Raw genomic sequence first — 12,050 nt, 5'->3', positions numbered from 1 at the left:
AGTGTCATCCGCCATGACGAATTTCAACTTTCTAGCTTAATTAATTAAATCGCTTTGACTACGTGGGACTTTCAATGGTCGATCGTCGTCGCTGAACGTGTTAAGCTCGAATCCGAGGTAATGACGGCGTGAAAACGTTATGAGTGCCCCATAGATAAGACCTATCCCGACGCCAGCTGATTCGAATACGCGTCGGCGTCGATTAAGAGAGGTGCGAGGTCCCGCGCGTGGCGCGATCTAGTGGCGCGCGCCCGCCTGATGGACAGATGGAAGGCGTATGTGCCACCGGAGTTGTTGTCAGACCGTTTTACTTTACTGCCCCATAAAAGTACCGAGATTTAGACTGCAATACTGCCATGACGTATTGCCGGAGTTCCGCGCGGCCGTGCACGTGTAGGAAGCAGGAACGTCGGATGTGTGCGTGCACGCACGCACCGCGAAGAGATCGTGCCCGCCGCGAGACATCATCCATTCTTCTCTTTCTCGCGTGACATCGCGAGAAACGCGCTATCTGCTCGATCATCCTGCGATTGTCCATTCATCCGCTTCCGCGTCGTTCGATCCACGGTTATTCGACCGATGCTCTTTCCTTTCGACTATTTCGGCTCCGAGTTTTGGAGCAGTTTTCTGGATATTTGAGGTAGCTGATTCGACGAGCTTGAGTTAGGTACCTGAAGCTGGAAGGTTTTTGTAGTTTTAGCGGCACTTAGCTGATTGATCAATTTTCTGCGAAAATTGTTCTGAAAATGCCACAGAAAAAGCATTTTTTGATACCTTGCACGATGAAGATCAGTCCTTGGATAGGTGACTTTTTGGTTGTCACCCGGTTGTAGGACCACCTAGATCTTCGTTGATCAATCTTGTGTAAAAATTTTAATGAAATGAAATTGATTGTGAAGGTGGCATAGCGAAGGATCGCAATATTTGTCGATACCTCGGATTTGGACGATGACGATTATAACAGCTTCGGCAACAGTTGAATCCCGAGAAGACAAGCTGCTTATGATAATTAGAACGACATGGCAAAGGATTCATTGTGCCGAGGTGCGCTATGCAGGAACGTTCGCCGGGAGGATTTTCGACGGGAGATAGGACCCGAGCGAATTCGGCGGGACACGCCAGCGCAATTAGACCGGGCTCGAAAGACAGCGGTTACGGTTCCGTCGCGGAGACACCGTTCTAGACAAATAATTCAATAACGATAACAGGTAGCCGTTATTCGCCGAGATAATGGTGGTCGTAAAAGGTGCGCCGCAAACAGGACAGACGCGTTTAAGCGACGAAACACCGGCCGGCTCTCTCCGCAGACCCGCTCCTCCGAGGGCAAGCGGCGGGGAAGATGGACTCTCCAGGGAGACGAGAAAGAAGCGAGTCGCGAGAGCAATTAGCGTTTCATGGGCGCCGATAAATTTCTCGGTTAATTGACCGCGTGCCTCGCAGGGTGAAACGCCCGGGAAAAAAGCGCGACGACGGTGGCTACTGACGCGAAAGCTCTCCGTGCGCGAGAGGATGCCTCGGCGCAAGGACACAAAGGACCCTGCGGTGTCGGTGGAAAGAGGACGATCGTTGCACCTGCTGGCCCGATGCGTTTCCCTGAATCGATTCTCGCTTTTTTAACCTCGTTCGTTCAATCGTCGATTTTTACGCGGTTTTTAGCGAATCGGAAAACGAGGGGATGATCGTTTGGGGTCGATCAAGATGAGATTTCAGGCTTCTTAGACTGCCGAGGAATCTGTTAGACTCGGACATACGCTGGAAAAGTATGGATATACCATCTAAAGATTTTGTAAAAATTTATTGAAGCAATGCTAGATATGTAATCCGAGGCCTAAATGTTTCAAAGAAGTTGAAGAATCCTCGTTTGCAGTTGATGCAACAGAGAAGATTTTGTTGAAGGGCCCGAGGGTGCTGATCTTCTTGAATTCTTCTAAAAAATTGAGGTTGAATCGATCCTACCCTTTATCAATGTTACATTTTTGGGGAAATGTTTGCAAGCTGTAACTAGACAGCAGATTTTACACATTTTTATTAAAGAAAATAAAAATGTTGATGTATAAATTTGAATTTACTAAAATGATTAATCCTCCGACCGCTGGCAACGTGGAATTCGCGTTCTAAATATTTTGTAAAATTTAGCGGGTGAAATATTCTTTTAATTTAGGTTTCTTTTACTACTCCTTGTTAAACAGAATGCTCAGATTCTCTGAAAATGTAACACTTTTATACCTTTTTAATCTCATTCTTAGGACGCATTACAAATAAAAGTCGTCCTCGGTTAGAGGGTTGAAGATAGATCAAAAATTGTGCATCGCTCCTATCTCTTGCAATTCACGCAGACAATTTTTCTTTTGCACAAAGTTCCGCAGTCTGATTATACCGAATAGGATCTTCGATTTGATCACTAATTAACACAGTGAGCGTCGCAATGAATGTGAAAGGGGAGCTTGAAAAGACGTCCTATCGAAAAACGAAAACGATCTTCGGTCAGAAGAGCTTGAACCCCCGACATCCTTGATCCAAGGAGACTAGCGAATATAAAACTCGATACCCATAGCGTACAGATAGCGATCTGAAAGGTTGAAGGGGTTGAAACGGCGGATTGTCTAGAAACGGCGAAGCCTTAAGGTCCAGGTGGACTCCATCTGCAGGTCTTGCGGCAGGACTCCAATGGCGCGAAACCAGTGATCCCTGTGCCTATCTCTGGCCAGCATGTATCGGTTGATAGAGCGAGAAGGAGGCCTCCTGGCACCTGCGATTGCTGCGTTGGCCCGTCGAGAGATCGGGGTCAGAGGGTTTCCCTTTCGTTCCGGCAAAACGGACCGTTTGGGAAAAAGGAGCGCGAGCTGGCAGGACGTTGAGCAGCCTTCGTAGGAGGTTTCGGGCTGCGTGTAGTATATGCGTGACTCGTTGCGTTCGTGGTTCTCCTCTCTGGTCGCGTCACGGAAAGAGAGAGAGAGGGGCAGATTAGAGGTTCTGGGACGAGGGACGTGCAGGGTAGAGGAGAGGCCGAGCCCGAGTGGTAGGGGGAAGAGAGAGACGTGTCCGTGGAGGGTTTGGTTGGCAAACGATCCGAGAGATCGCGCCCGAGTCGCGTTCAGCCCGTTTGCGCGTCCGAGCCGCGGGCAGAGCTCTCAGTTGACGCTCAGTTCGGCTCAGCGAGGCCAGAGAGAAGAAAGGGAGTCTTTTCGTGTGTGTAAACATCGCGCGTGTGTGTACCGCGGCAGCCACGGGGACCGACTGGGCCTCTCTCTACCTGAGGAACCTCTCGGGCCGCGCTCTCCTGGGGTCCGCTACCTGACTTTCGGGGACCGGGCCTAGCAAAAAAAAAAGACGGAAAAGAAAACGGGACACGACGGTGGCCCGCCGAGGGACCTCTGGCCACGTCCGACCACGAACGGAACGTTTCTCCTGGCCCGCCGCGCGACCGGTCCGATGATGCTGTTGCAACCCTCTTGCGACAACCCGCCCCCCGGCCAGCAAAAGGATTAATCGGGAAGAGAAGACTCGTTCGAGGAACGGATAGAGTTTGATCGCGGACACACGGTTCACACGGTTCACACGGTTCTCGTCCTCTTGACCGAGAGCGAGCAGAACTGGTGAGAGCGGAGTGCGGATCTACGAAACGTGTCGCGTGTGCATCCAGCGAAAGTTATGAGCAGGGTGACAGTTTCCGTCGTCGGGGCAGCTGGCGGGACGACATGCAGCTGGAGCATGACCCGGCCCGGGACGACGACACGAAGATCGGAGCACTGAGAGAGAGAGGAACGTGGTCGTACTTGTGCGTACGACGGGACGCGTACGATCCTCTCCTCGAATGCCAGGCCGCCTCGATTGCCAAGTGTTCCCGAGACATGTTCTAGCCGCGTACTGTTCGCCGATCTGTCCGCTCCGCCGTGGCCCGAGGATCGCGAACTGACTTCTCCGACTCGACCGGATATATACATAGATAGTTAATTCCTAAACGAAGGGAGACCGTAGCCGCTAACTACCCTCGCGCGAAGGGTGCCTCAACGACTGTTAACTAAAGGGTGCTGTGTCGTTTTTGTTTTGATTTGTTCCAACCAATTGTCCATCTCTCGCCTCGCGCCACCGTTCCGGGACCTGTCCTGCTCCATTTCATCGCTGGGAATCGCCTGGAATCGTTGGGAATCGCCTGGAATCGCTGTTGGACGACCCACCGACCACGTCCCCGCACGTGGCCCATCAACCTCGATCAACCTCGGTCGTCGTCTTGGACGTTTGTCGCGTTGGTGGTGGTGGTGGTGGTGGTGGTGGTGCATGGACCTTTTCTCGACGGATTTGCTACGCATTTTATCGCGCCCCTGGGCGTCCTCGTCTCCCTCTCTCACGGTTCCTTATCTCTTTCTCTCTTTCTCTTTCTCTCTTTCTTCCTCTCTCTCTCTTTCTCTCCTTCGTTCTCCGGATCTTCTTTCTCTTTCCCCGTTTCACTCGAACGGTGCTCGTCCGCCGCCTTTCTCCGTCACTCCATCGGATCCTCGTTCTCTGTCCGTCTGTCGGTGCCGTCTCCCTCCACCCCCTGCTCACCTACCCCTCCACCTGTCTGACGCGCCGCTGCACACCCTCTCCTCGCTCCGCCAACCCTGCTCGCACGGTCTCGCACCCGTACGATTTTCCCTATCCCCACCTTCCGCGCGCCTCCTCTCTGCCTTCCGCACGCGTTTTCTTTATTTATTCCGCGATTCCACGGAGCAAACGCTTGATCGCTGCTTCGGTATACGATGATTCTTCCCGCGTTCCTCCTTTCCTCGCCGTTTTGAAATTGCCTCGCGTCTCGTCTCGTCCCGTCCCGTCTCGTCCCGTCTCGTCTCGGTCTCGACCTGTCTGGTCCGGTCTCTCGCGGGTATTTTGATACCGCGAATCCGCTTCTGCCTCGTCGCGACGACCGGCCTCGTAAACTCAACGATAAAAACTGCCGTTTTAACGCGATCCCTCTCCCACCGCCCACGCTCTATCGCTCTCTCTCTCTCTTGCTCTCTTTCTGTATATATATATATCTGTACATCTATATCCCTCTTTTTCTCTTCCTGTCTCTCTTGCTCCCGCGGCCCTGTTTTCGTTTCTCCCTCTCCTCCACCGTTCCTCCGTGCGAGGCGCACCGTCACCTCGGCTATCTCACCTTGCCTGCTCCCGCTCGTCCTTGGACTCGCGTACACGCGGCGCGCGCCGGTTGAACGCAATCGCTCGATCGCTGAACAACGCGATGCGATCGTGGCTCCCGGTTGACTGGTGATCCTCGCGCGTATCGTCTCGACGCACACACGCATTCTCTCTCTCTCTCTCTCCTCTCTCTCTCGCTCTCTCTCTCTTTCTCCTTCTCTCTTTCATACTTTTTCCCGCACGCTCGCCCTGTCTGTCACGACCGTCGATCGCCGCCACCGATCCTCGCCACCGATCGATCCCCTTCGATCGGCCACGGAACCATCGTCGTCATCGTCGTCGCCGCCGTCAATTAACGCCGACATCGCCGCCTTGCCGGGCGTCGTCGTTATAACACCGGCAATCAACTGTCACCATCTGCACCATCGCCGATCACGTGGCTTGCTCGACGGCGACGCTGTACGACAATGTTCACGCCGCGCCGCTGTGCGGCTCCGGCGTGGGCCACCCTGGCTCCGTCACGCCGATGGGGACAGCCACCGGAGCGGGGAATTCCACCGGGGTGAACTGGTGGCTGCCCATGATGAACGGATCGCTCTACGAGGACAGCCCGCCACAGGTCCCGCCGACTGCCTCCAGCCTCGTCTCGATCCAGCAACAACAGCAGCAACAGCAAGCCACGTCGACGCCAGGCTCGCACCAGCAAGCCACGACACCGACGTCGCCCGCCGTGCCAGCCTCCTCGGCCGCGACAGCACCCCCGGCACCGACAGCCAGCGCCAGCTCGACCTCGCCGAGCGCCTCGTCGGTCGCGAGCAACAGCGCGCCAGGTCCTCTCCATATTCCCGCGAAAAGGCTGACCGCGACGCCGGCCGCATCCTCCTACGGCGAGGTCGGCTGCGTCGAGTCATCGGGCGCGCCCGCCGCTGGACCAGCGGGCGTCATTCGTCATTCCCACTCGTCCTCGGCGGGCTCGCAAGGCGGCTGGAGCTACAGCCCCCATCACCCGCAGGACTCGCACTACTCGTCCGCCGCGGCCGCGGGTGACTCGTTGAACCATCATCAGACGTACGGGGGCAACAACCCCCCGACCTACTACAACCTGGCGGCCGACCCGACCTCCACCTCCGGCTCCGCCAGGGACAACCGGAAGGCGGCCGGCTCCCTCAGCTTCTGGTCGCCGGCCGCGGCAACCGCGGGCTCCGCGGCCTCCGTCGCGTCCCCGACCGACTACAAGTCCTACAACTCGGCCGGCGCGGCCACCACCAGCTCCTCCACCGGGGGCTCGTCCTCCGTGGCATCCGGCGCCACCGACTCCGGCGTTTCCTCCTGCCATCAGAGCTTTTCGCAGAGCTGGTGCAACTACGCGCCCTATTCCTCCGCCAGGCATCATCCGGTCGACACGGCCGGCCATCATCATCCGCACTCGCCCGCTGGCGTCCCTTATCTGACGCCGTCCGCGGCGGACGACCGGGGTAGGGTCGCCGCCGCCATGGTCGCCGAGGGCGCGTTCCCCCATGACGGATACGGGGGACTCAGGAATTACGGGGCACCCGAGCCCGTCACATCCAGCCCGTACCCACCACCAGGTAAGCATCAACTCCGGCCACGATTCTTCCTTTCAGATCTCCATCTCACGGTACAGTATCGGCGAATCGTTGACACGTTTAACCACGGCACGGTCACGTAGCTCTAACGACTTGATAAAGTTCAAGGCCTTCGGGATGAGGTCGCGTTACGTTTTCGCTGCTACCAAGCTCTATACTTTCTATCTTGCTATCTTATTAGGGGGTTTGCGTCTTTCTCGGCTTCGTTGCGCGTCGATCTTCGGACGATTCCGTTGGGAAGACGTTGCGCCTTCGATTTTAGTCCTTGGAGGTGATTTCGTTGACGAACGTAGCATTACAGCGAAGGCAAAGGGTTCGTTCTTCGAATCGACGCCTCAGTATCCTATGATTGGGTTAAACGAAATGCGAAAAACGAGTACCTAGGTTGGTTGATCGTACAGGGGTTGAGAAAATCGGAGACATAATGATCGGGAACTGGTAGCAGCGAAAGCGTAAGGATCGTGCTCCGAATCGATTAGGAACCGGGCCCGGAACAAACGGCGACCCGGCTTGGGAATGTGAAAAACCGCCGGCGAAACTGGCCCCCGTCGCATAAACGGGTCGTCGAGTCATCGTTCATTCACGTATTTGGTCATTCTCTTTTGTCCCCACTCGAGCGTCCTTTTCTCGGCTCCCTGGAACCCATGAAACGTCGCATGAGCAACAACGAACGCCGCCGGGTTTATTGGCGGCCGTAACTCGTAAACTCTGGCGTGCGCCTCCGATCAGCTGATCCGTTCCATGACCCCCGCACGGCCGCGGCCGTTCAGTCTTCTCTCCTACTAACGGCCGTTCTCGCTTTCCTCCTCCCTGTTGTCGTCTGCTTCACGTCCCCCCTTCTCATCGTCGTCGTCGTCGTCGTCGTCGTCGCTCTTGTTCTAGCATGTCGCAATTTCAATTCACGATATCGTCCGATGCCACCTCGTTTAACACTGGGATCAGTCGACTTTCGAACAGTCCGATTTCGAGGGGCTGATAAGAACTGGTTGGGATAGGTCAGCTGGCGTTCGGCTGCATGGAAATCTTGGTCTTCCACGAGCTGCGATTTTCAATTTCCGATGGAATCGTCCGAACCTTTTTATCCGATGCTACGAACGCAAGACATTTGTCGATCATCTTACAAGCTTCAGGAATAATTAGCGTTTGTCCATCGAGCCGTTGCAAGACGAAGTTTGTTCTCTTAGGTCCCGCAAAAGGGACCCGCGTCCCTTAATCGACCCAACTAGAACATTTCCGATCGCGCCAAAGCATCCGCGAGAAGTCCAGCTGTTTTCCACAATCGACGAGCTAATTAACTTTCGGCGATAGCCTAAATCCTCGGGACGCGTTCTCCTGGGAACTAATCGCGTCTCGTTTCCCCGTGACGAACTCCGCGATCTCAGAAGCGGACGCGTTGATATTCTTATCAGAGGAGGAGACAACGTGCCCGATCAGCGCAGAAGGAAACATTCCTCGCGGGCGAACGCTCGCCGAGATTTTTACCGGCGATTGGACCCCGCTGCTCGGGGAAAAGGCGCGTCCGTCGCCGGAATCGTAAAGAATAGAAAAATACGAGACACGCGGGCTGCTCATACGGGCACGCTCGGCCCGATAAACGAGATATCGTTCGCGTGATCCTCTCGGCCTCGCCGCTCCGCTCTGCTCCGCTCCGTTTAATCGTATGCGTGCGGCTGGGAGGTGCACGCGCAGGCGTGCGATACATACAAAGTAGCGGAATACGAGCGCCGAGTATAGTTTACCCGTCACCCAATAGATGGCAGCTCCATTATCTTTGTTCGTTCGTATCGGGCCAGACCCGGGCTGCTATCACCGACGTCTCCGAGATCCCGAGGCTTCCCACAAACGTCAGGGAAACGGGTCTGACAGTGTCAGACGCTCCGAGCCACTGCCAAGTTGCTTCATTCCCGTTCAGACGAGGTTTCTTCTTTGCACACGAACGTTCCCCAGGTGTCGTCCTTTAGGGGATGAAGGTGGGCATGCTTTCTATAGCAGAGCATTCGGCGTCTCAGACACAGTTTGTTGGAAGAAAAGAGTTTAATTTGCTTGTGAACACGATTAGAGAGCAAGAATCTCGTCTAGCTGACGGAGAGATCATTTCATTTCGCGTTTACGTCAGTTTCTGAGTCAATCGGGCAATAATCGTTGTATGTCGAAACTTGGAAGTCTTAATAAGTCTTCTTTGGCTGTTCCAGATTTTGATGTATTCTATGAACGAATTTCTTTGTATTCTTCAGACTCGCTTAAATGCATTCGCGTTAATAATAACAATCACGTTAATGATAATAATGATAATAATAATAATAATAATTTATGTTAAAATTTTCCGGTCGCTGACAGGTCCCAAAAATTGTTCTAAAATTTGTCGGACGCCTGTAGGCGCCGACAGTAAGCTAGAAGCAAATTCCCGAAAGCAATTCTCAGATTGCGTTATTACGACTTGTTCCCTCGCATCCGCGAATTGCTATCGCCACGGAAAAATTTAGCGCGAGTCCTCGGCCCCCAATAAGAGTGTCTGCCAAACAAATGAGCTGACCGTAGATATTTCGAAAGTTGTCGGAGCCTCGGAACGGGGCAGATCTTCATTAGGTATCGAACCGGCGCGCCGCTGGAAACAGGTTACAAAGTAGCAACCGAAAAAAGACGACGCCCGAACGAGAGACGTCTCCGTCTTTGACGTTCATGGACAATTTGCGAACGGGGTCTCGGACGGACACGCACCTTCGCCGGACGGACAGGTGGTGTCGCACGGACTACGAATCCCTTAATCCGGCGAGATAGCATCTTCCTGGTCGGGGAACATTGTCCCAGAAAGGCGCCCGGCTGCGACCCGGTGCCCGTGTCCTCTTTAAAGACCACTCCGGTACCCCTAAACGACGGGCGTCGTTTCGCTTTTTAATTTATCGCGCAATCATCCGCGCCCCCGGACTCCGCCGACTAACTTTAATTGGCGGTCGACGCGAATTTACGGGCCGACCTGATTAGAACAGTCCGCGACCAGCGATTACGGTATCGACTCCAAACGAGTTCCCCGAGTACCTTCGCTATCTTCCGAATGGCTCGGATTAATTTGTTCGCGGGCTAAATCGCTTCTTGCTGGTTCTTGACAGGCGACGAGATAAACAATGGGAAGCTTGCGGTTGCAGGAGATCGATCATATTCGACGTGTTCTGATTTGTCGAGGTTCCCCACTTTCATCGGACAGTCGTCGGGGTTTCTATAGATCGATTGTCCGTCTTTTTTAATCGCGAGCAATTTTAAATCGACCCGAGCAAAGTGAAATTTTCATACTGAAACGGCTACATCGTGGCTAGTCTGACGATCTCTGTGCATTTGCATTGCAACTGCAAGTCTGCGATATTGACGTTAGTTAACATTGATGATTTACATCTGCGTCACGGGAGATATTTTATAGAACAAGATGAATCCTGTTTCTATCGAGATTTTTACAGAGTAACTTGTAAAAATGAGAATTTGCAATATTATCGTCGATAAACGTCGAATCAAATATTATCGTCGATAAACGTCGAATCGAATATTATCGATAAACTTCTTTATCACAAGAGACATTTTAAAGAACAAAACGAGCCTTCCTCTTATTAATGTTCTTCCAGAATAACTCGTAAAAATGAGAATTTGCAATATCGACCTCAATGAACACTGACGATTTACCTCGTCCTCGCAAGAGACACTTTAAAAGGCACAACAGATTATTGCATCATCGAGATTCTCACACAATAACTTCTAAATAATTTCCAAAAATAAATTTTACATAATTTTAAATTCATCCCTGGGTCAACGAACCGTTCGTTTCGAGCTGGCTAAAAAATTCACAAAGGGCGCAACAAATAATTCTAGCCATCATAATAATTTTTAAATATTCGTCCCTCGGCCTTCCGTTGCCTTTCGTTGGACACAGAAAAATCCGATTAGCTCTGTTCATGTTCGTCAATGGATCGGGACGATAATCGTTGACGACGGTGTCCTGGGTGCATTGATAAGTCGTCGGTTTCCGGGTGGGTGCATCGATTGCTCTCTGGCCGAGCTTCCTCGCTGGCATCGAGCGAGCATGTCCTGCGGTATCTAGTCAGAAATCATCGAGTAAGCCGAGCCGGCCGCGTCGATACTAAAGCTGTTTGCTCGGCGTGTTTGTCCCGCGTTGTTCGCGACACGCTCGCACGCCGCGAATCGATACGTCATTTATTCCGCAGTTCCGTGCGCGCACACATACCCCGGTCCGTGCACGCTGACATTCGTGAGAATCCTGACCTTTGTTAAATCATTTGCATATTCCGGCGTTTTAGTGGGCAATAAATTCCTGTCGCTTAGGCGATCGCGCCGCGATACCTCTCGCCGAGCGGGCGCGCGAACGCTGACACCGGGGGCGGAGGGGGGCGAGTGGAAAGCAGGGAGAAAGCGAGAGAGCGAGAGAGAAAGAGAGAGCAAGGGAACGATTGTGGAAATAGGGGAGGAGACTAGAGAGGGAAGACCGTGGAAAAGACGTTGCGGGATCTAATAAGCGAGGAGGAAAAGATGAAATTCGGACCGCCAGTCTTCCGCGGAAAACGAACGCTTATTGGCTCTGCCGAAATTGTTTCAGGCGTTATTTACTGGGCGATTCCGAGCCTAGTTCGTGGCGCAAATTTGCATTCTCTCATAGCCATTTTTTTGCCATTTTTTGGCCATTTTCGTCGTGAGCGAAAATCACGAGTCTTGCGTTTTTATTTCTGTTCTAGCCGATATCGCGAGCTTTATTCTTCGATCATTATTTTAGCTGAATTCGTGAGTCTAATACTTTGATTATTATTTTAGCTGAGATCGCGAGCCTTGTTCTTCGATTTTTATCCTAGCTGGAATCGCAAGCCTTGTTTATTGATTTGGACACTTAAACCTACCTCGATCAAATGTCCGGTTCCCCATTTTGCAATTATTTAGATTATAGAAACGTTTTCACGGGAAATTATCAGATAAATTATATTCTTAGGAGTGTACTACAATGAAAACTTTCTGAAGTAAACTCGATCTTTCCGCTTTTGTCATGCAATGGTTTATACTTTTACTGCTTGGTAGGTTCAACGTTAAGTTCGCAGTCTTCGATGTTTTTCGGTCAAATGTGAACTTTGAAATATTTGAACAAATGTAAACGTTCTAAATGTAAATTCCAATCACGATAGCCAGTACCGAATATTCTTTTTTTTGGTTCAAGTTCTGGAATGATTTTAAATGCCAGTGCGCATCCGTCAGCGGCCAAGTTGCATAAATTCGGGACGAAAATACAAGTCGTCGATAACACATTCGAGAAACAAGGTTGTTCCCAAGCACATTCAC

General features: G+C 52.4%; 1 protein-coding gene across 3 annotated transcripts in view; it reads left to right on the top strand.

The window, feature by feature from the left end:
* The window catches only part of LOC117223952 (uncharacterized), a 96,202-nt gene that overhangs the window by 70,614 nt on the left and 13,538 nt on the right, over window positions 1–12,050 (top strand). Inside the window, exon 5 of one of the 3 annotated variants that reach the window (XM_076521705.1) lies at window positions 5,728–6,707. In XM_076521705.1, the coding sequence (XP_076377820.1) occupies window positions 5,728–6,707 (980 nt within the window). Of the gene's footprint in view, window positions 1–1,829; window positions 6,708–12,050 lie in introns of those variants that run through there. The other 2 variants (XM_076521704.1, XM_033476561.2) reach the window with 2 other exon arrangements.

Source organism: Megalopta genalis, chromosome 5 (assembly GCF_051020955.1).
Source record: "Megalopta genalis isolate 19385.01 chromosome 5, iyMegGena1_principal, whole genome shotgun sequence".
NCBI classification, from domain to species: domain Eukaryota; kingdom Metazoa; phylum Arthropoda; class Insecta; order Hymenoptera; family Halictidae; genus Megalopta; species Megalopta genalis.
Note: the sequence above shows the minus strand (reverse complement) of the source record. Positions and strands in the feature narration are given on the sequence as shown.